Source organism: Centruroides sculpturatus, unplaced genomic scaffold (genome assembly GCF_000671375.1).
Source record: "Centruroides sculpturatus isolate CEXI.00-Female unplaced genomic scaffold, Cexi_2.0 scaffold158, whole genome shotgun sequence".
NCBI classification, from domain to species: domain Eukaryota; kingdom Metazoa; phylum Arthropoda; class Arachnida; order Scorpiones; family Buthidae; genus Centruroides; species Centruroides sculpturatus.
The window spans coordinates 797,433-820,863 of record NW_019384347.1 but is presented as its reverse complement, the minus strand read 5'-3'; the positions used below and the strand labels follow the sequence as shown (position 1 = coordinate 820,863).

At 29.3% G+C, this 23,431-nt stretch overlaps 1 protein-coding gene and 1 long non-coding RNA gene across 2 annotated transcripts; one reads left to right on the top strand and one right to left on the bottom strand.

Moving 5' to 3' along the window:
• The first annotated feature begins 1,786 nt into the window (after window positions 1-1,786).
• Window positions 1,787-22,116, top strand: LOC111636139 (homeobox protein orthopedia-like). The gene is made up of 2 exons (XM_023381320.1): window positions 1,787-2,051; window positions 21,601-22,116. Exons 1-2 carry the CDS (start codon window positions 1,815-1,817, stop codon window positions 22,114-22,116), a joined length of 753 nt encoding a protein of 250 aa, XP_023237088.1. The 5' UTR covers window positions 1,787-1,814.
• Window positions 6,900-23,130, bottom strand: LOC111636148. The gene is made up of 3 exons (XR_002758493.1): window positions 22,922-23,130; window positions 15,549-15,794; window positions 6,900-7,352 (listed from the first exon to the last, which is right to left on the bottom strand). It is a non-coding gene; the product is annotated as an uncharacterized LOC111636148 (long non-coding RNA).
• Between the last annotated feature and the right edge of the window lie 301 nt (window positions 23,131-23,431).

Genomic DNA, 23,431 nt, shown 5'->3' with positions numbered 1-23,431 from the left:
TTTATCTTTTAAATGCTGTTTTATCAATTTAAATCTTGATTTAAAAGAAATCTACAGGCTAATAGAAGAGAAAATTTAAATAAAATACTCCAGAAGGCGATAATTTTATCAAATAAAACTAGTGGATATTTAAATATATTCACAGAAAAATCGATATAAATAGAAAAAAATATCGTTAATGTAACGAGAAGAATCAAATTGAAAGATTCCATCTCCACATATTCATCCTTATTGTTACCAAGGTAACACTTCATCCTTTGCTTTGCCATTTATTGGGGATGATAAAGAAGAGACGCTTTTCCAAAAAGTTCATTATCGCCTTCAATTGTGACGTATGTATCAGTTGCGTGTTTCGCTTTCGACCCCCGTTTCCAAGTGTCGCTAATCATTTGGAGAGGGGGAAAAAGTCTCGCCTGTCAATCTCTATCATTCCCAAAGGTAATTTTATATATATATATATATATATTTTATCCCATCCTCGATATTTACTTTTAATTCTATAAATTATGCAATTCTGCCTTACTTTACAGCAAAATCGATGGTTTTATCATCTTATTTTATACTTAAACTTTTTATTATTATTATTTTTTCTTTTTTTTTACAAAAGATAAGCAAAGTGAAGATTACTTTTCTGCTTCTAATTGAGGGAGAGCGGTATCGACGTTTCTGCGCGTGGCATTCATTACACTCCCTTCCTATAAGAATTAATGGAAATTTGGAGTTATATTTGCATAAATTTCTTTAAGAAAAACATTAAAAGCACACGCAATTTATTTAATTATATGTGTTTTAGAATTAAAATCGGATTTGTGTGTATAATATAAGTTACTCTTCCTTAATTCTAGACTCGAAGCCTGCTCTAGACTTATTAAGAATCTAATTCTATAATAATTAAGAAGTAATCCACCTCAACCAAACAATAATAATTTTAAAATAGTGAGACCTAAACGGTAGCCTGATAGCTCGAGGCTCTGTTCTGCATCTTTTACAGGCTGCAAAGTGTCGCCATTTTCTCTAATCTTTACAGTAAAACTTGAAATAAATCGAAGAAAAATATCCTTAATTATATTATTAAGAAATTTTATAACAGAAATTTTATTAATAATAAAGAAAAAATATAAAAAATCCCGCATTCTAACATCCTGAAAAGAAGGGATAAAGATTCTTACGTAGAGTATTTCTAGAAACATCGTTGCTATAGTAACATAACTAGAACATGGAAAAGTGAATGTAAAGAATATAAAAATTAAAAAAATATTCTTATTTTTAACAGCAAGTTCAATAGAGAAAATGCGGAATTAATTTATATTAATAAGTTTGGACGGCGGAAGAAAGACATAAATTGGCATTTTATACGAAGAGAGATTGAAAAAAGAAAGGCATTTTAAAACAATTTAAACACTTTCAATCAAATGTAATAAAGTTTAACGAGTTGAAATATTTATTAAAAAAAGAAAAAAGAAAGTAAAAAACCTAGAAATTAATTTAGGAGACGTCACGCAATAGAAAAATTTCTTTCGACTTAGAGGAGTAAATCTAATAAAACAATCAACATCATTTCTCACTTATTAAATATAAGAAGGAAAATAAGAGGCCATTGGTTGGAGCCGGTGACGTCACGAGCTGCTGCTCTCTTATTGGTGGAACCGGAGGGATACGGTTGCTAGCTGAAGAGAAACGTTAAGACATATCGCACGTCTCTGACCGATCCCAAACCTGTTGGGTAAATTCTCATTAAGTTGATTGACTACGCTTAAGGGGTGATTAAACTGCGCCGGACAATTTAATTAAGTCGAGGAAAGTCTAATAAATAAATGGATGTTAGCCAATTAAGGACGGTGTTTACTGGTGGAAGACCATTAATGGGCAGAGAAGAGGAGAGCGGCAAGTCTTCGGAGACGAAGCCAACTAAACAGAAACGACACAGGACCAGATTTACTCCTACACAATTGCAAGAGTTGGAGAGGAGCTTCGTTAAAACTCATTATCCGGACATTTTTATGAGGGAAGAATTGGCCGTTAGAATTGGTTTGACCGAATCTAGAGTTCAGGTAGGTTTATTTATTTCTTTGTTTGTTTTATAAAACGGTAAATTAAGTTATTGTAAGCGAGAAACGTCAGAGAAGGGTCAAATCTGACCCTCATTTTTTAATGATTTAAATCGTTAAAATGCGTAGAATTTCGCACGTTTTACAAGAATTTTAACAAAATTAACAAACTTAAAAATAAAAATAATAATAATAAATATATATATACCGAAAATATACCATTTTAATAGTTTAGAACCACTATTTAAAATCCTAAAATTCGTGCTGTACGAGAGATATTCGTAATTTACAAGAGGATGCTGAATATTGAATGGTTCTAAAATCGTCCCTTTCTTTGAACTAAAATGATAATTCGGGTTAAAGGTTTAAATTAGTCTCACATGAGATAAGCTGGTTCACGTACCGATTCCGAATTAACAGCAGATTTCTCGCTAGTTACTCTTTGTTTAATCGAATAAGAAGGGTCTCAAATCGAAATAGAGTTATTATAAAGAATTTTTGAGGTGTCTAATTTATATTTTAAAAATTTTACACTAGAGAAACTCATATTTAAAGAAAAATCACTTCAAAATCCATAGCTTAAGCGTAGGTCTTTCACTCTTGACTTGTGATCATTTCCGTTTCTTTATCTGCTTCTGAATATTCCAGATAAAGAAAATTAAGTAGTAAAAGACTTATTTTCATTATCTTGATGCTTATATTTTGTTACATTCAGAAATATTTAGAATTCGTTCGGATAATCAGATGCAGGCCTACAGGTTACCTATATCCTGTATACTTAAACCTATGGCAATAAAACCGCAGAAACTTAATATCTAAATCAAAATTATTTTTACAGAAACCGATTTAATGGTAATTTGAAGCGATTTGAATAGTTTTTTACATTTTAAAAATCGAATTTTTAAATAAGTAATGTAATAAAAATTGATAATACGTTCACTGCAGGGAGCGTGTTATCTTACAAATTATTTCTTAAAATAATAATTTTATTATTTTACAAATAAAATTATTTGATTTTAAGTTTATTTTACTTATAAATCTACATTTTAAAATATATAAATATATATATACCGAAAATATACCATTTTAATAGTTTAGAACCACTATTTAAAATCCTAAAATTCGTGCTGTACGAGAGATCTTCGTAATTTACAAGAGGATGCTGAATATTGAATGGTTCTAAAATCGTCCCTTTCTTTGAACTAAAATGATAATTCGGGTTAAAGGTTTAAATTAGTCTCACATGAGATAAGCTGGTTCACGTACCGATTCCGAATTAACAGCAGATTTCTCGCTAGTTACTCTTTGTTTAATCGAATAAGAAGGGTCTCAAATCGAAATAGAGTTATTATAAAGAATTTTTGAGGTGTCTAATTTATATTTTAAAAATTTTACACTAGAGAAACTCATATTTAAAGAAAAATCACTTCAAAATCCATAGCTTAAGCGTAGGTCTTTCACTCTTGACTTGTGATCATTTCCGTTTCTTTATCTGCTTCTGAATATTCCAGATAAAGAAAATTAAGTAGTAAAAGACTTATTTTCATTATCTTGATGCTTATATTTTGTTACATTCAAAGAAGAGACGCTTTTCCAAAAAGTTCATTATCGCCTTCAATTGTGACATATGTATCAGTTGCGTGTTTCGCTTTCGACCCCCGTTTCCAAGTGTCGCTAATCATTTGGAGAGGGGGAAAAAGTCTCGCCTGTCAATCTCTATCATTCCCAAAGGTAATTTTATATATATATATATATTTTATCCCATCCTCGATATTTACTTTTAATTCTATAAATTATGCAATTCTGCCTTACTTTANTTAAGATAATTTTTTTTTATAAATAACTCTAATTAACGTCGATTTATTAGTAAATTTAGCATCTAAATGATAAACAATAGCTTAAAGAGAAGGTAACTTGGGTTCGTCTCTGCGTTCATATCTAATAAATTCTAGAGTAAAAATTGAGATTTTTACTGTAGAATTTATTAGATATTTACTTTAAAACTTTGTTAGATATGCCCATTTAATTAATTTATCAATTAAATTGTAAGTAAAATACAAGGAATATGGGTTAACCCTCTATCGAATCTTCGATAGAAAACATTTGTATTGATAACATTTCTCATTTCTTATAACGATTTCAAGATACAGAGCCTAAACAAATATTTAATATATTAAATAATAATCAAGTAAATAGAATTTCTGTGATGTCGTATTAACAATTAAAATATATATCCTTTCGGGAAGGAATTAGTATAAGAGTAAGTAACTCATTTAATTGACAAGGCTGTTTTCTGTTGACAGCGTGAGTTGGCTTGATTTTCACGAGCTTTTGCTTGATTAAATCTATTCAAACTCGATAATTCGGCCTCCAATCTTATAAAAATTCGAGTTTTGTACATAAAACAACACATTTTTTTAAGTTAAAAAAAAAGAGCTAAATTTCATTCGATCAGTTTAATCTTCAACATAAAAATAAGTTCATTATTATTTTAAATTTTATAAATTTAAAAGAAATTTGCATAATAAGTCGACATATAATTAGTTTAAAAGCTTTAATTATAATTAGTTCCAGCTTAAACGGAAAAGATGAGAACCGTTTCTAGGCGCGAAAAGCGGTTGAACCCATGACCTTCATTCAATCGCCAATCTGGTGACCAGTTAGAACTAGTGGTTGGTTCCTGTCTACGTTGTTTGTTCTTCGGTTTTTAAGAAAGATTTTTTAAACTACTAACTCTCTTAAACAGTAATATAAGTAATTATTTTCTAATTTTAGTTTAAATAAAACTAAATATCCAGAGGGATAGTTAATTAATGTGAAAATGTAGCTGAGTAGGTAGTTTTATACTATTCATACGCTTAATTATTTGATAAAATGAATAATTTAGAGAATTTAAAATATATAGGCCTATTTTCCTAATTTTTCTTCTGTAAGAGAATTTTCCGTCGTTAATATTTATTATCGAATATTTTCAAATCTGTGAACAACGGCCACTGAAGGAAACTTGTCCGTTGTTTAGAGGTTATTTCGGATGCATTTTTGTTCAAAAATAAAGTTTACCCCAAAATTGGCCGCTGTTTAGAGATGGCCGTTATTGGAGGTTCGATTGTGCAGTAAGCTTAAATCATTCAAATTTATATTGCAAAGACTTATCGTAGGCCTACGTTAGATTTATTTCTCAAGAAAATCGCAATTTTCTTCTATCTTTTCTCAAATATTTTTCGAGTCTAGTAGGATGTAAGTTAAGTATTTCAATACAAAACGGCTGGGAAAAAATTCTACTAAGGTACTATGATGTCGTGTCAAAATATATTGACTTTGTAGTAGGTTGACAGTAAATTCTACAAAATATCACAGCTCAATGTACAGTACTGTTGAATTTCGATTTAATATGTTACATAAATCCATATTTTTCACATGTAATTTTCGTTCTTTTTATTTGATTTTAAGTTTATTTTACTTATAAATCTACATTTTAAAATATAATCTTAAGATACTAAATCTCTGAAGATGCTCAGGATAAGACTGTTTCGTAAGAGTTTTAAACATCGAAATTATTATTTTATAATTAAAGTATAATGAATAATGATGGAATGAACATTAATTTTTGTCTCTATATCAAGGTTTTTACGATTTTATACCCAATTAATGATTAATAAACAGGTTAAAAGCGAGTGATAAAGAGTCAAACGTAGGTAGACTTTTTAATGAATTGAGAGACTTTAAATAGAGAAAAATCTAAATAAACTTGATTAATAATAAAATTACTTTAATATCTGAAATATTTCACGTAGTTTGATTGGTTTATTTAAATATAAATTAGTTAAAAAGGCATACGAAAGTGGTTTATGTTGAACTTCAAATGCAGAGGTTCAGCTAACAAAACCGTTTATTCTCATAAGAACATTTCAAATATAGCTATAGTTTTCGGTGTATTAAGTGAAATTAAATTATAAAATAATGTTTTGATAATAAAATAATAAAATTTTGTTATATTATCATCAAAATATAAACAAGTTTACAATAGAAAAATATAGTAGTAGTTTCTTTGTATGAACCTAATTAAAAAGTTACAAATGTATAAAACGAGATATTTTACTATAAATAAAATACATTAATATTATTTTACAGACAATATTTATAATAAATATTCAGTAATAAGGCAGAAAACAAAGCGACAAATGAGCGAAACAAAAATACATTCGGTCTATGGAGATTTATATCAAAATGCTCTTAGTCTGATTGCTAGACGCAATTTCCCACATTATTCGAGTTTCGCCGATTATAAAAATTCACTAGGGATGCTGTTACAATTAAAAATGTTGTAAAAATTGTTATAAAATGTGAATCGCGAATTTTTCGTAATAAAACAACATGTTTTTTGGATAGAGTAGAAACCCGGCGAAGACGGCATTTCTGTATGTAAAACAAGTTAAATTTTAACACATACAATGGAAAGAGAATTCAATTCCAATTTCAAGCAGGAATGTTAAAATTTTAACATTCCTGTTTCTTCCACGTGTTTCCGAACTTGCTCGCATTCGTATGTAACATTAAATTACCCAAACTTCTACAGGTCTATTTGCTTGCACGCATTCCTTTCGCATGAAGAGTTTACATTTCACGCTAATTATACTTTATTTTAAATACAATATTAATATATTTACAAATAAATAAAATCTACCAAGCTACATATACTTGTAATTATCCTTCATATACCTTCAAAAATTCCATTTTAAAGGTGAAATAGGGCCTACGTCTTAAAAATTCGATAATTTACGTTAGAATAAATTCTAAAATACGCTTTAAAATCCTAAAATTGTAATTTTTTTAATAAAATAATCGTAATTTCTTTACTGGTTTTACAGAATTTAGAGTAGGAATTTTCTAATCCATCCTATAATATTTACAAGTATTGTTCTTTCAGCCATTTTTATCGAGCTGTTGTATGGTTTCTGGTGATGACATAGCTATAGCTACGATATAAAAATCTCTATAACGGTTGAATGGCCTTCTGTAACAGTTGTACTCTTTCAAAAGCAGGCAATCAACCGTCTCTACGCAGAGGCAGTTACGTTTGATTTGTTGTAAAATCCAAATATTTGTTTCATCTTGTTTTATTTTTGAACGTAAACAGCAATAGAAACTTTGTCTTCGGGCTTTTCTTATATTTTCCTGTTGAAGATTTATGACAGAATCGATTTACGGATGCAAAATACACACAGATGATGGATAAACATTCTATTTTGTCATCAAAATCCTCTTCTTCGAGCGGTCGATGACTGATGGCGAATTTATTAATTTCTTAATAAAAAATAAAGAATAATTAATATAAGTTTAAATTTTATCTTCTTAAACTAGATAAAAATTAATTCTTTGGTTTCCTTACTACCTTATCTTCAGTTATAAAATAAAGGATAATTCATTAAGTCTTATTAAAATCATATTTGTGACCTCTGACCTCACGATATTTTATCGAAAAAAAATCTTCAGTGTTATTACTAAGATTGGAGATGGATTATAATTATTTGTTAAGCGAAATAAGCTTCATAAATTGAAAAAATAAGCAAAATTATTTTAAAATGCCTAATTTGAGGAATAAATTATAATTTAAATAAATAAATAAATATCGAGTGTTTAAAAGTAAAGAAATAACTCGTTTTAAACACAAAAAATCTTATTTAAAAGTGTTTTTCAAGATTAATGTAGTGCTTTTTTCCATAGAAAAATTGCAGAAACTGCTATTTGAACATTGGAGAGAATTGAATATTAAAAGAAAATCCATCAGTATCAGACATATTCTTCGTGTTATATTCATAAACAATATTCAATTATAATATTGTAATTGAATGATGCAGTTATATCCTTACGAACTCGATAGGTCTAGAATATAAAGACGGTATACCTGAACATACGGATGACAGAACTGCCAGTTTTTCCATTCACACGTTCAGGTATACCGGTACCCGGCTTAAAAGGGAGCTTCGTGAATTAAAGTTTTAATACTTAAAGATTGGTTACTTACGCCGAAATATTTTATTGTTTCTCATAATAACATCATTATTAATAAAGACAATAATAGGTTAGTGTAACGTCTCTATCACTCTTGTGACAGCCGAGATAATCAGGAAGTAAGATGCAATTAGAGTTGTGTGGAAATCGAATCCAATCGCACGTCAGGCCGAATTATACTTAGTTCAATCACTGTCGAATTAACTCGAGTGACGAACGTTATGTCCTGTTATCGAGTTGTATGTTCTTCGTTCACTGTTATTCGAGTTGGATGTTCTTATACGTCATAAGAACTCTCGTTTGATATTTAATAAGGAAATTAATTGGTTAGAAATAAGAAATTGTGACTAAAATAATTACATTTCAGTCTACGAAACTACTCGGTGGATATTTAATTTGTTACTTAGTCTAACAGCATCTTATGTGATAAATTAGTGTGAATGGGTGTTTATATACAGCTATAATTCTGAGTATTTTCAACAATTTCGACATTTCTTTATTTATTATAAATTGCATTTCGAATGCCTTCATCAGTTTTTTTATGTAATCAACATAAAATAATTTCAGTAATGCTCAGTAAAATAATTTTAATAAATTTTAAAAGTTTTAAAAAACGTTTTTACTGGCCTTTTCTTTTTTAAGATTGGAGTGTGAGATGGTAGGCAGTGGTGCATTATCTTATGAGCAAAAGGGGCAATTGCACGAGACTCCCATCAACAGGGACCTACAAACCAATTTTTTATAAGAAAATATTTCCCAAAAAATTCTTCCTGAAAAAAATGTCTGAACTCAACACGACATGGGGCCCCCCAATTCAAATTTGCCTTGACACCACGAAGTTATAACGCGCCAATGATGGTAAAGATGTCCTATTCCTACTATATCACTAAAATGCATTTACACACGTACACGTGATTAAATTCTACATTTGGGTTATGTTAATCGTGTTTCGGGGTGGGGCCAACCCTTTAAAGCATGATTAAAATGCATTGTCGTAGAACTTAGTTTTGTCTTCGAAGTTTCCGACTTTTATCTTACTCTTTAATTAGAAGTAGACAAAATTTGAGGGGGATAAAAGCGTTTAATAAATTTAATGTTTTTATTATTTTATTCTTTAAAATTCGTAGGATTTTAATTAATAGAGTGGAAACTGACTGCAACTCTATATTTGTTAATGTAGAGAAGGTCGAGTATTGTTTAACAAGTAGCCTGCATAGGACGAGTAACATCAACTTATCTTCATTAATAATATAATGCACATTCACAGATAATAACTGATTTATGTATACAAGAGATAAATATAAGCTATATTTATAAACATACTATGTATGATCACAGGCCAGTTATGTTATTAAGTGTATTGTGATAAAAGAGTTTAATTAATTAAATTTTAATTTCTCTAATAATTATCTCATAATAAATTCCTAAATATTCGCATAATCTTAAATTCTTTATTTTCTTATTATCACGAAAATTTTAATACGATTTTTATGAAATTAATACAGAATTTTTGCTTTTTTATATATAGTAACAGGCCTACATAATAGATCTCATTGCATAAAACGTTATAAGGTCTTGTTATGTGGTGAGACATTTATCATAATGTTAACACACAAAATATATTTTTACATTTTTAATTTGGTAAGATCTATTCAATACTTTGCCAGGCTACTGTTTGATCCTTTATGAATGTAACTTACAGTTAGTAACAATTCACCTTGTACAGGTACAGAGTTGAATAATTACACATAATGATAAGGTTACAAGATGATTAAAGGAGATAATCATCTTGCTAAAAAAATATTAATTAAATTTTAAATAATTAAATTAGTTTTTATAGCAAGATGATTATCTCCTTTAAAGTGATTTAATAAAAAATTGGTTTGTAATAAAGGATTTTTTAGAGTTTATAAGTTTTAAATAGTACGTTACAATGAAAAATCTTATAAATAATTACCATTTATTTAGATTTATAGGCATAAATTTTAGTATCTGAAATTATTAAATACTAAAGGTAGGAATGCCGTTTAGACATACAAGGCAGATTACTGGACAAAGTTTATTGGTCTGTTCGATGGTTGGGATACACACATTTTTAATGTAAATTTGATGTTATTCTTTATAATTTTTCATTGTAAAATTGAAGTGACGACGTCAAATTGATGTAAAGCTTAACTGCATTTCACTATTAATTATATTGACGTCAAGACCACGCTACAATACAACACTATTAATCCTTATACTATCGTTCGGTACTGTACAACGTCATGTTATTCAAGTTAAGATTTGTTGAGTAAAAACTATATGAAGATCTAGAAAATGTGAAACGCATTAAGCCTAAAAAATGCGTGGTTTCTTCCTTTGTATAATTAGAAAATATTTGTTTCTATAAATAACAACTTAAAAAATAATTAACATTCTTTACCACGAACTTTATCACGAAAATATAGATAAACATTCATAAAACAACTATCAGTTACGATGTGTTGCAGGCCTGTTGAACTCGTCATTGATGAAATTAGGAACGTTTTGTTGACATTTTCACATCACTTATTTATAAGTTGAGTTATAAATAATTAATTTTAACAATGATAGCAAAATTAACAATGGTCAATCACTTGCCGAAAGGCGAGGATTAGCAGTGGCGCGTTATCCTGTGGGCAAAAAGGGCAATTGCCTGAATCCCCGTCAACAGGAGCCCCGAACCAATCTTTTATAAGAAAATATTCCCCCCCAAAGACTGAAATCAACACAGTACATGGGCCCACTAATTCAAATTTGCCTGGGCCTCATGAACTTGTAACGCGCCACTGAGGATTAGTTATCACAGCCTATGTTTATTCGTTCGTTCGTTTAATGTTAGTCGATTTGTTTCCAGTAGAGTAACTAGAACCGATATAATGGATGATCCGAATTAGAACGTGTCTACATCTACCCCTATGCCGCTGAGAATGAGGAGTAAACTCATAAATTGTTCGTCACATTCAAATCTTTTTCCTATACTTGATTGATTTTTTATTCATTTATTTATACACAAAGTTAGGGGCCCTGGTTACGTTATTGTGTGATCTATATGACAGGCCTCATTGTGTTGCTGGAAAGCCTAACTAACAATAGAATGACTAACACAAATTAAAAACGGAGATCGACTCGATAATTGCATTTTCTTACGAGCTTATAAGAAGGAATGTCATTTATAAATAACACAAGGTGCCTAAATATTTTATATATTGTAATTATTTTCGTTTTATTCTGAACGCATTGAATGTTTAACGTCTTACAGTCGAAAAACTATTATAGAACTCTCATATAAACACTTCTAGATGACAAAATTCCTTGCAAAACTTCCATTAGTTAACCCATATGTATGGCGGTCCCCCATCATCCGATAATTCTCATTTTGGGGCTGGTTCTTTAACTGTCCTCAAGGCAGGAAGAGTTAAAATAATAACTCCATTTTTTGCACTGGCTTATCGTAAGATAAATTTCATCCTCATTAATTATTAGCTTAATTTAGTCTCTGCCATATTGAAAATAATACACGCACGCAGATTTATCAGACGGATTTTCTTCTAGATTTATAATTCAAAACGTATTGTGATTTTGATGTTGCAAGTTATATCTGTCTTAAAAATCAATTCAGTTGACATCTTTCTCCCCATGCAGCTCGAGACATTTTATAGCTTAAATCTTGGCCAACTTCACAACAGATCAACTGAGTCGATCAACTGATAAAAAAGAAACATGATCGATGTACTGGATGATGGAAGTTTCTCCCCGTCTTAAGCGATTAAAGGCTATAATAAACTATAAGAAAATTAAAATTTTCAGGATTAGGCTATATTTAATTATTTTCTTTATTATTTTTATACAATGGTACAGTACATTTAAGTTAAGTTTAGAGTTTACAGCTATTCGGAATCTGGAAGAATTTCCTATTCAGATATGCAAACGTAATCGTCAGTAGCGTAACCAGAGAGGGCCCAGGAGGCCCTTTTACTTTTGTAACTAAGTTAAGAAAAAAAAGTACACATTTTCATACAATATCCAAGAGTTTATCCTTCACATGGCTAGTGGTGAAGAAGTGAATGTAGGTTTCCACGTTGTAATTCGGAACCCCCAAATATCGGTTTTAGTTACGCTAATGGCTCTATATATAAATGCTTTTCGCATATTGTATTTTAATATATTTGTATAATAATATTAATGTAAATAAAGGAAATAATACGAAGAGATAAAGAAAAATATTGCTTAAAATAAAGGCGATACACTGTAAATAGTATAAATTAAGCATTAGAATTTAGGTTTATTTTATCTCGATTTATTAATATAATATATTTCTGATACAGCTGTGTAGATTTTTACAATATATTTGTTGTATTTTAACATTTTTTCGATTAAGTTTTTAATGTCTAGGTAGTCAGAGACGTTGGTATCACACTTCCCAACGCGATTAAACGAGGTAGCCTATGGATCTTTCATGCAACAGATAAAGGGAAAAAACTCAATTTACAGCAGTAAATTCGACAAGAATTTTCAAAAGCCTTCAATAAACTCTATTGGATCACAATGGGCCGTTGACAGTAACCGTTTTATAAAATCCTAAAAAGGAAAAATTCTTCCGGATGGAGAAGCAATAATAATTAAAACAGCTGCCATCTATGGCTAAAGGCATATAAAAACGAAAGGAGGGGGACGAAGAAAAAAGTTGGGAAAGTTAAAATTCCCCGAAGAAGAGACGGTCCTACAGAGAATGATAGGAAGCGTTAGAATCAGACGGTGGGTTCATCCCTGGAGATTCTCCATCCAGCGTCACTGTCGATGGATTACTTTTTAATGGGACAGCAAAACCACATTAATATCAAATGCGCGTTCCCTGTACTGTCTTCAACGAACGAGGACGAAACGGGTCTCTTGAGTATAGGGGGACCGACTCTCTCTCCTGTCATTGGCATCTACGATAATTTATAAAAGGAGTGTTTGGCGTTGATGTGTGACCGATCTCGCCTCTCCAGAGGATCCATTTCCTAACAACCTTCGTCGCCCGATAGAAATGGATCGTACTTTTTTTTATCCGGGCTGAAAGATTTTCTCTTTTACTAAATAATATAAGCCTAAGTGTACATCGAAATGCAACTAAAATAGCTCTTACTACGGCACCGGCCTATTTTAAATGGTGCTATTTTCGATAAGTGGAGAGCTTCTGATGAAAAATTATTATACGTGTTTTATTCCGATTACATTTTTATGTATCGGCCCACTTATATATATATTTATATATATATATAATTTTATTTCACTTTATGTCCAAATTAGAACGTTAAATGGTTCTGATAATGGCTTCTTCCATCGTGGACTACGATTTGTCTGAAGAGTGTTTTATCATTTATAATGTCTTAATAACTAAAGAAAGCTTCAAAAATAAAAGGAATTAATGAATTTCTGTATAAATAAGTAAAAAATAAATAAATAATTTAAAGCTTAAGTTCTTGTTTTCGTCGAGTGTTTTTGCCATATTCGAGTAAAGATGAGCTTGGTTGGTTGGAAAAAAATCGGCGAAAAATTAAAAAACAAAATTATAAAGGATATTAATAATCATTTTTTACGTGAATTATTTATTTATATTATATTAAAACGATTTTATAAAGTTAAATTTATGTATTTTTTTATATATATCTAGAATTATGCTGCGGTAGATAATGGTAAAGGTTGTTCTACCTTCACTAGGTAAACTTAATACAAAAAATAAAAATTTAGCATTTTTTATTTTGTTAAAAGTGTAATAAAATATTTGGAATGAAATAAATATAATTTTAGTAAAAATTTATTATCTCTTATAATAAAGACTAAAGAGCAGCGATAATATACAGTAGAATTGCTTTGTAGCTATATTCTTCGTTTTCTCCTTTATTTATTTTAGTGAAAATTAAAAAAAATAATAAAATAAATAAGCTCTCGATTTTGCTAAAAATTTAATTTTTAAAAGCTTTTTCTTCATATAAATCAATTTTAATAAAAATTTAAGGGATCTTGCAGTAGGTCATAGGCTACTTGGGTGGAATATAAATTTTTAATTGCCAGATTTTGATTTAATTCTGGTATTAATATTAATGTAAGGTTCGTTTAAATTCCTGTAAAACTATAGAAAATATCAATTGTTCAAGTTTGTGCGAAGATTCTATAGATTCAGCAGCCTTAATTCATGCGTTATGTATATATTCTAGATTCTTTTTGATACTATATTCGTGTAAAATAAATATTAAAAATACAGATTATTCGAGTAAAAATGCAGTTTTACAAACTGGTGAAACGTCTCTTCACTGTTCTAGATTTTAAAAATAATAATAATACAAATGACAGCTGAGGTCGAAATTTTGTTTGAAAAAAATGAGCAATTTTTAGATTTAAATTTAAAAATTTCGAAGAAACAAATGATTTAGACTTTTGATAAATTCTTTAAAAATTATTAGATTTTTTTCCCTTTGTAAATCAAGTTTTCATTCCAGCGTACGAAATATGCACATTATGGGGATAGTAGCACCAAATTTCAACCTAGCGAATGAATTTTAAAGTAATTTTTTTTCTCGAAAATCGAAAACGCATACTCGGGACAGTATGTATATGAAATTTGATTGAAAGTCATAGAATAGTTCTCTCTACAGAGAAGTCTGAACATCTACTTTTTAATTATGGATCACACTGTACTAGAATGAAAGCCTCGCTAAAACTATTCGTTTAAGCTGCTCAATAGACCTATTAAATTTTATTTAATAAAGTTATTAATAAAGTAAAGTATGAGTAATAATAATAAATTGCAATATTTTCACTTTTATCTTAAATTTCTTCTAATAAGTAACAGATGTAACAAAGGAGTAAATTTGTTGTTTCTGTTAATTTGCTGCTGCTAAGGAGAGTTAATATGCTGCACTCATACATAATTAACAGTTTTAAAATATATTAAACTGAAATATTTTTATTCTTTAATTAAAATTATAATTAATTTTTTACGAATTTATTAAATTAAAATGTTTAAATCCTTTGGCTTGATACGAATAAGAAATTTTTCTTTCAACAGTTAAAAATAATATTTAAACGTAGTTTTAAATAAAAAAGAATAATAATTTTTAATTTATTTAAAAAGATGATAAATATAAAAATAGTTTTAAATTATATTTTAGGCCCGAATCACTCATTCTCCTTGAATAGTGATTCAAACTTAGAAATGATCAAATATAATTCATCCGATTTAGTTATTTCGCTAAATAAATCTTTATATATTTCACTTTTAATTAATTAATTTTAAAAACCGTATTTAATAGGCCCACAACGTATAGTTTATTAATAACCTCCTAAAAACGGCCACTTTTTTATGTTCCCCTCTTGGCCGTTGTTAAGAGGTTTGAAACGTTAATGGACATTTTTTATGGGGGAGGTTAAGCCATTTACATTCTTCGAATTTTGAAATTTAACTTATTTTTACTTACTTACTGTAAATAAATACATATACTTTTTCTTTTAAGCTATGCCTTCAAATATACTTCTATGACAATTTAGAAGATTGATTAGTGAATATCTTCTTAGTAAATCTTCGAATTCTTCTTACTCTTCTAACGAAGTAATCATTTAAATCAAATCTCACCATAAAATAATTGATTTAAATGATAAGTTCGAAAAATTAATAGGAAATACAAGATTGATCGACTTGTAACTAGATAAAATGGCGGTCATATTATTCTATAGGAATATAAAATAGTAATATCTTCTGTAGTTTAGATTTTGTTAGCAAATTAGTGGAAAGTAATGATGATGTACATAAACAAGGCAAAATATAGCCATTTAAGATAGAAATATCATTTTAAATGCGTGTAAATTATTTTAGTCCTCAAAATTTGCTTTATAGTAATGAAAAGAGCAAGAATTATAGCCTACTGGTGTTATAATTGTCAATCTGCATATCTTAATTGTCATTGAGATTGATCAATCACTCTTTTGAAGAGTGATTAATCAATCTCAATTCTGTCTAACAAAAACTTTACAAAATCATTTTTTTAAAGTTTTTTTTAGACAGAATATATGTAAAAACAATAAGATCACAATTACATAAAGTGGTAATTTTTGCAGACAAAAACAATACATCATTAAACCTATATAAAATTGACATGGATCAATTAGTCCTGTGTCCAGGAGCTTCATGGTAGGAATTCTGACAGACTTACGAGGGAACAGTATGATGTTGGGGTCATCAATTTTGATGAAACTCAGTGAGGTTATAGTGCATCCCCATATTGACTGACATGTGCCAAGCAGTAAGGCACAATACTTGAAATTAAAGGAAAAAATGGAGGTTGAAAATTGCAAAATTACTTAAAACATTAGAATTTCTGTCATTTGTAGAGTGGCTGGTGGCTTGGTGGGGTTGTGCCATTTTCATAATCATGAGATTTTGATCTCTGTGGTATCAATGTATTTTTTTAATAGAAAATTATAATTTTCAATTTATTATTGGTATTTTTAAATTCATATTTATNACATTAATTAAGAATAGATAAGACAATTTTATTTAATTGATATTAGAATATATGAAACGAATTACAGTTCTGGTGCAAAAAAAGGAGTGAAGCACCCCTTTCATTATGAACACAAAACTAATGATGATTGGTGTCATCAAGGGGACAATTACTAAAAGTAACCATTGAAAGTAAGGCGTGACATTTATCTCTAAGGTCGAATAAAAATATAATAGCTACATAAATCTAAGAGAACAAAGAATATTTTATAAAAAAAAAGCAGTAAAACTTCATAGAAAAATCAAAAAAATAATCAAAAGTATGTCATTTTGGACCTAGTTTGCGGGCGCAAATAATCAAGCCACGAATGATTTAGATGAATGAAGACAGTAAATTTCTCCATTGTTCTCCCATCCCAAGTTGCATTAGAGGATTTAGTATAGAAGAAAAATCAGAAATTTTAATAACTTAATTTCTTTGTCGTTCACTCAGTTATCCTGTTTCTTATGATCCCTGAAAATTTATCACGTCGAGACATCTATAATAATTTTACAATATATATAACACAATTTTTGCCAGTTAAACATAAAGTATCTTCTAAAAAACAATGTCCAAGATCAAAGGGATCATAAATTCCTGAAATTCTCTTGTAATTTTAGTCTAATATATAATTGTTTTTACAGAATTTTCGATCAAAAATATAAATATGGAAGAGATTCCCCAATAGTTAATATAAATATTATTTACAAATAGTATATATAATATAGGCTATACATTTTTCAATATATCTTGCCAATTACTATTATTTTATCTATTTTGATATAATTACTTGCTTACTTAGTTGCATTTTTGATTAAGAAAGCCTCATATAGCGCTATGAATAAGGTGCATCTAGAAGAAACAGATGGAAACATTGAAAAATTTTCTTATTAATTAGAATTAATTAATTAGTTTTTTTATTAGATGAAATTATATATCACTTTTTCATGTTTTAATAGGAATTTTTTTTAAAAAGGAATTTAGAAATGAATTAACTGTTAAAAATGTATTTCTGTAGAGTAGAATAATTCTGTAAACAAGACGATGATAAACAAAAATCCTCACAAATCAATAAGAGCAGAAAAAAATTAATTAAAAATTCTTTTGTAAAGTAAGAGTAAATTTTTAAATGAATTCAGAAAATAATAATATTTTCTATGTTTTAAACCTGCGCCAAAAGATATGATTTATTAAAATAATTAATTTGTGTGTGTGTGTGTGTGTGTGTTTTAAGTAGCCTTTAATAAATAAATGTTAAACTCGTCACACCCATTTTAAATAAAGTGATAGATATTCAAATAATAAATTTTTTAATAATTCATGGTGCATTTTTAACTTCTGAATGTATTATTCCTCTGGAAGCATGTATTTCTCGCACATTCTTAAATTGTGGTTTAGTTTCATGGGCAACCCAAGACAAGAGATTCTTCACGGAAGGATTTTCTATGAGAAACCATACTTTTCCTATTAACAATAAAATAATACACCTAACTCCGTACAGGAGGAAATTTTTGAATTGAAATAATGTGACTTCCGGTCCAAAGCAGAAGCTCGTATATAGTTAATTGGGCCTCCTATCCCTAAGTTTTCCATACCTGGTCTCGACTTTCATCTATCTGACATCGTTCTCGAGATTAAAATACAGACAGACGGACGACAGTGGGAATTTATAGGTCTACAATTTTTTAAATTGTAGTCCAACTAGTCCCTATTTTGATATTAGATACCTATATTAGATATTTTGATATTAGATACGAAAAAAATCCTGAAAACTCCACGCGACTAGCCCATTAATCAGGCGCGAACCCACAACAAACTAGTCTTAAGTGGTTCCAATCGGTCACTGTTATATTTTTATGTTTAGAGAAATCGATCATTCCTTCATATTCCAGCAGAAAACGCAAGATTTGCAAATAAGACTTTGTTTATCAAACAATAGTACAGTTGGACACTCAATTTTTTGTGACAATATGAATTTCGGGCAGCTCAGATGATCGAAACGGGCATTGTCGCAAACAATTGATTGTCGAAATGTATACTACTGTTAGATAAATAAACTGTTTTGCAAGTCTTTTATTGTGGAACGAGTGTTCTGTTTCCACACTATAACAATTATTCTAAATAATTAATCTTTACTTAATAAAAACAATAGAAACACAGAAGAAGACTAAACACTACCAAGAATATCTGCGAGTGTAAATTTTCTTATCGAGATTATTTTTAGAAATAATAATAAATTCACATTCCACAGACAGTATTGGAAAATAACACGCACATAATATACTACGACAGAGCCATAACCACAAATAAAACAATTTACCACAGCAGACTAGATATCACACTCATTGACAAAAACAATAAAATAACATACATTATAGACATATCCATCCCAAACACTCACAATGTACAAAATACATGCACTGAAAAAAATCAGCAAGTAGCCTACAAGATGTCTTATTTCCTGGGCGAGTTGCCCAGGAAATAAGGCATCTGCGGAGGATAGATAAGGTGTTTATTATACAGTGCCTGTCTAATAAACATCTACAGGTGCACACAAGAGCCTAGGAACATTACAATTGAATAGAAACACATACATCACACTACAGAAGGCCATTATATTGAATACATGTCATATTGTTAGGAAATGCCTGAATACAGACACATTCACTGATACACTTAATTTTTGTATTGTTTTGGTTGCTATGCCTTGACTCTGGTCCGGCATATTACACGGCAACCGGTGTCAACCGAGTATAACTCACTAAACCCAACATGATAATGATAAAACCTTTAGTTACAGCTATTAAAAATATTAGAATTTATCATACAGTGTGGCTCAAAAGTCAGTTAACTATTTTAAAATAAGTTTTGTAAATTAAAAAATTTGTTCCAAATGATATCTTTTATGTAATTTACGGCATTCAAATACATTATTACTATGAATTTTTTAGTTTTTTGTTACCTTGATATGGGTCATTCATCTTGTATACTTGTCAAACAAATATTGAATTCACTGTTACTGATAATTTTTCGTATAAAATTATATAACGTCTGTTTATTTGTTGGAAATATTTACGATTTAATTTTAATTAACTTACATTTATTTATTCTAAAGTAAAACAGAATATACAATTTCTTGAATGATAATACGACGCAATTAAAACATAATTACTGTTTCATTAATTAACATTACAAATTTAAAATATTAATTTAATATCCGAATATTAAACAAATTTTGAAATGTTATTTTGAATTCAAATTTTATTAAATTGATCATTTAATTGAAAAATTTCTTAAACAATTTTTAAAATAATTGAGCACAATTATTTATTGTGACATCTTCACAATGCTCTCAATTTAGTGATGTCTCGTCTCTGTATATCGTACTTTTCCTGTTAACAATAGACTCATGCGGTCATCCGTTTAGGAGAACATTTTTAAATTGAAATAACATGACTTCTGTTCCAAAACGAAAGTTTTTATATAGTTAATTGGGGCCTCCTGCCCTAAGCTTTTAATATATGACTCAAATTCCATCTATCTAACTCCGTTCTCGAGATTAAGGAAGGACAGACAAATTCCCACTGACGTCCATCTATGTTTTGAAATTTTTGAAAATTGCAATCCAATTTAAAAGCAGAAATTATTTTACTTTTTCGAAAAACTAAACTATTTTTCGTTTCTTTAAAAGTAGCGAATTTAGTACTTATTATGAAGGATGTCCAGAGGGGGCAGAAATAGGGTTCCTATACATTGTTTTTTTTTCATTTAGGCTATTTACTGTACTTTACAAAAGTATGGTTTATATAATGCGGGAAACAACATTCTGACCTGTTGTCGGAATTATATAAAAGGATTTTATTCAGTTGTGATTATATTGAATAAACATTTCTCTAAGAAAGATTCAATTAAATGATTCACATTCTAACATACTAATAGTTTATTATATGATAAATTTACACAACTTGATCTATGTCAACCTAACATGAATTTTGTGTTTTAGCTCTTAAAAGATAAATATTTAAATACTACTGTGGTTTCAAGATTTGTTTTATCTATACTATAATATAGGCCTATAGTTGGTGAACTGTCTATCCTCTACCGCTTTTTTAATGGGCCTCAAAAATAAATTTTGTCTAGGTCAAATCCTAGACGAATCACGGTCAGAGGAAGCCCAATATCTGATATTACAAATACTAGACACTACTGAAAGCCATTTACTGGAGGATTTTGTGTATTTTCTTCAAATACTGTACGCAATAGTGCATAATAGAATTTTGCTCTGTATATTCAAAAACATCGGACTTAAATGAATGCTGTCCTGATCCAATGTTTTTGAATATACAAAACAAAATTTTACAGTATAGGCCTATAGTAAAAATATAAGGAAAATGTTTTAAACACGCTAAAATATTTTTCTATTAAGTGTAAATAGTCATTTAAGTGTTTAGGCAATCATCTGAAACTATCGTTACTTGGACTGGATCGCAAATTCGCGCGTTACCTGCTCCGTGTAAATCAAGGCTAAAATGATTTAATGTAATAATTCTGTCAGTATAGATAAATATTCTACGTTAAATATAGATTTTAAAAGTTGTAAAATACAATTTTCATATTGATTTTAACTATTAAAATACTATAACATCTATCACAAAAGTATTCCGCTTTCCTTTCAAATCCAACAGTTCATCATAAAATTAATTAAGGATCCGAGCTCTCATTTATCCTCTTTATATCTTATATATACAAAGGGAATTATTTTTACAAATTTGTTTTGAATAATAATAAAATGTAATATTAAATTTAAATATTAACGTTTTAAACTTAGCTATAAGATAGATGCATGACTTTTTAAAGTAACCTTAAACAAAAATAAACATGAGAAAATATTAAATTATTAAATATATAAAGCGCATGGATTAATTTAATAGATTAGATAACGAGAATTTTAGATAAAAATTGAAAAAGTAATACTATAACTTGAATTTTTTCAGGTATGGTTCCAAAACAGACGTGCCAAGTGGAAGAAACGCAAGAAGGCAGCCAACGTGTTTAGAAATCCAAACTCGGTGTTACAGCCTCACGGATTAGCTTTCGCTACATCGAGTGGAGAAGCATTATGTTCGTTCGGATCGTCTCCCGACACTCGATGGACAATGTCCAATCCGCACACCCTCCCCCTGACACACCCTCTACAGCGTCAAACCGCTCTGACCCAATCCCATCAAGGAATAACCCAGATATCCCGCCCTACGGCGGAAGAACAGGCATTAGCTTGCTCTTCGGCCGTCTACCAATCGGCATACGGCAATTTCAATACTTTGACACCGCCCTCGGGATTAGCTCCGCCCAATAGTTTCCCCACTCCTCCACCGTCGGCCAATCCCGCGTCCGGATGCGCTCTCGGAATGGCCGAGATTGGTCACGGTAGCGGTGACATGTGGAGAGGCAACAGCATCGTTTCTCTCAGGAGGAGAGCGTTCGAACACTACTCCGCCGGATTCAGATGAAAATGCCTGGAAAAAATGTAAATAAAGCTACATTCAATTAATGTTTCACTTGTATGAATAAAGTAGCATTGTTTCCTTCCAGAAATAATGATGGGCGATTTAATATTTATTAAGATTTGTTGTAAAAATGATCTCGTATGTAAAACTGTTGTGTAATGCTTTCTGGTATTAAACATTGCATTGCTTTGTCTCTTAAGTCAAACGATTAAGTATAGTTGTCTATAAATTTAAACACTAAAAAACTTTACCTAATTATGTTTTAGTGGCGCCATCTGTCGTTACTTATAAACACAAATAATAAATATTTAAACACAAGCATGACAATTGTCACCAATGTGGTTAACAAATCAGTAATCGTTATCATTGCGTAACAATAATCATTCAACCACTGGAAAAATTAAGAGAGGGAGAGACTGTATTCATGTGTTGTTACTACGAAATTATTATTGTTTTAATTAAAACTAGATTAGAGCAGCTTCTCCTAATTATTCATAATCTACTCTCTTCTAAAGAAATGACTAAATCACGAATAACAACGCGCAGTTATTCCAAACTGGTTTTAACCATTCTTAAAATAATTTAAAAAAAATATTCCGGTTAACTGACTTTTGGGACACCCTCCATATTTTCAACTTTGATATTAATAAGTTATATTTTTAATAAATTTTTATAATTTCTTTCGAAAGAGTCTTTCTATAATTGATTTTAAAAACAATTTTGACAAGGAGAGGCTGAAAATTTCATACAAAAATTATTACGCCTTATTTTTTTTATAATTAACTTGATAAATAATTATTAACTATACCTAATTTATATTAAGCAGAAAGTGAAATATTCGTAAACTTATTTTAATAATTTTGCGTGTTCATAGGTCAAAACCTCTACATAGGCTACAGCACTCCTAAATAGCGCCTGTGAATAGGCTTATTCGTGAACAGACTTCCCCCATAAATCTTGATGTCTTTCAGTTTATCGCCATACTCGATTTATTGCCAGTTTCACAGGCCAATGAACGGTGGCACTAAATCCAAGTTTGATTGTGTTCTAATAAAATTATACTTTAATATTGTTGCAATCTAACTTCTTAATAATAATACTGATATTTAATTTTATTATTTCTTGGACATCTAGGCCTAAGTATTAAATAAATTATGGGGATATGTATAATTTATTAATTATAAATTCTGTATCTAATTTAAACACATAAACTACATTTACGGAATAAACAATTCTAGTGAAATTTCTATTGTTTAAATTCTGAAAGTTGAGAATTTTTGTTAAATATATTCTTGGAAATTATATTTGCATTTCAATT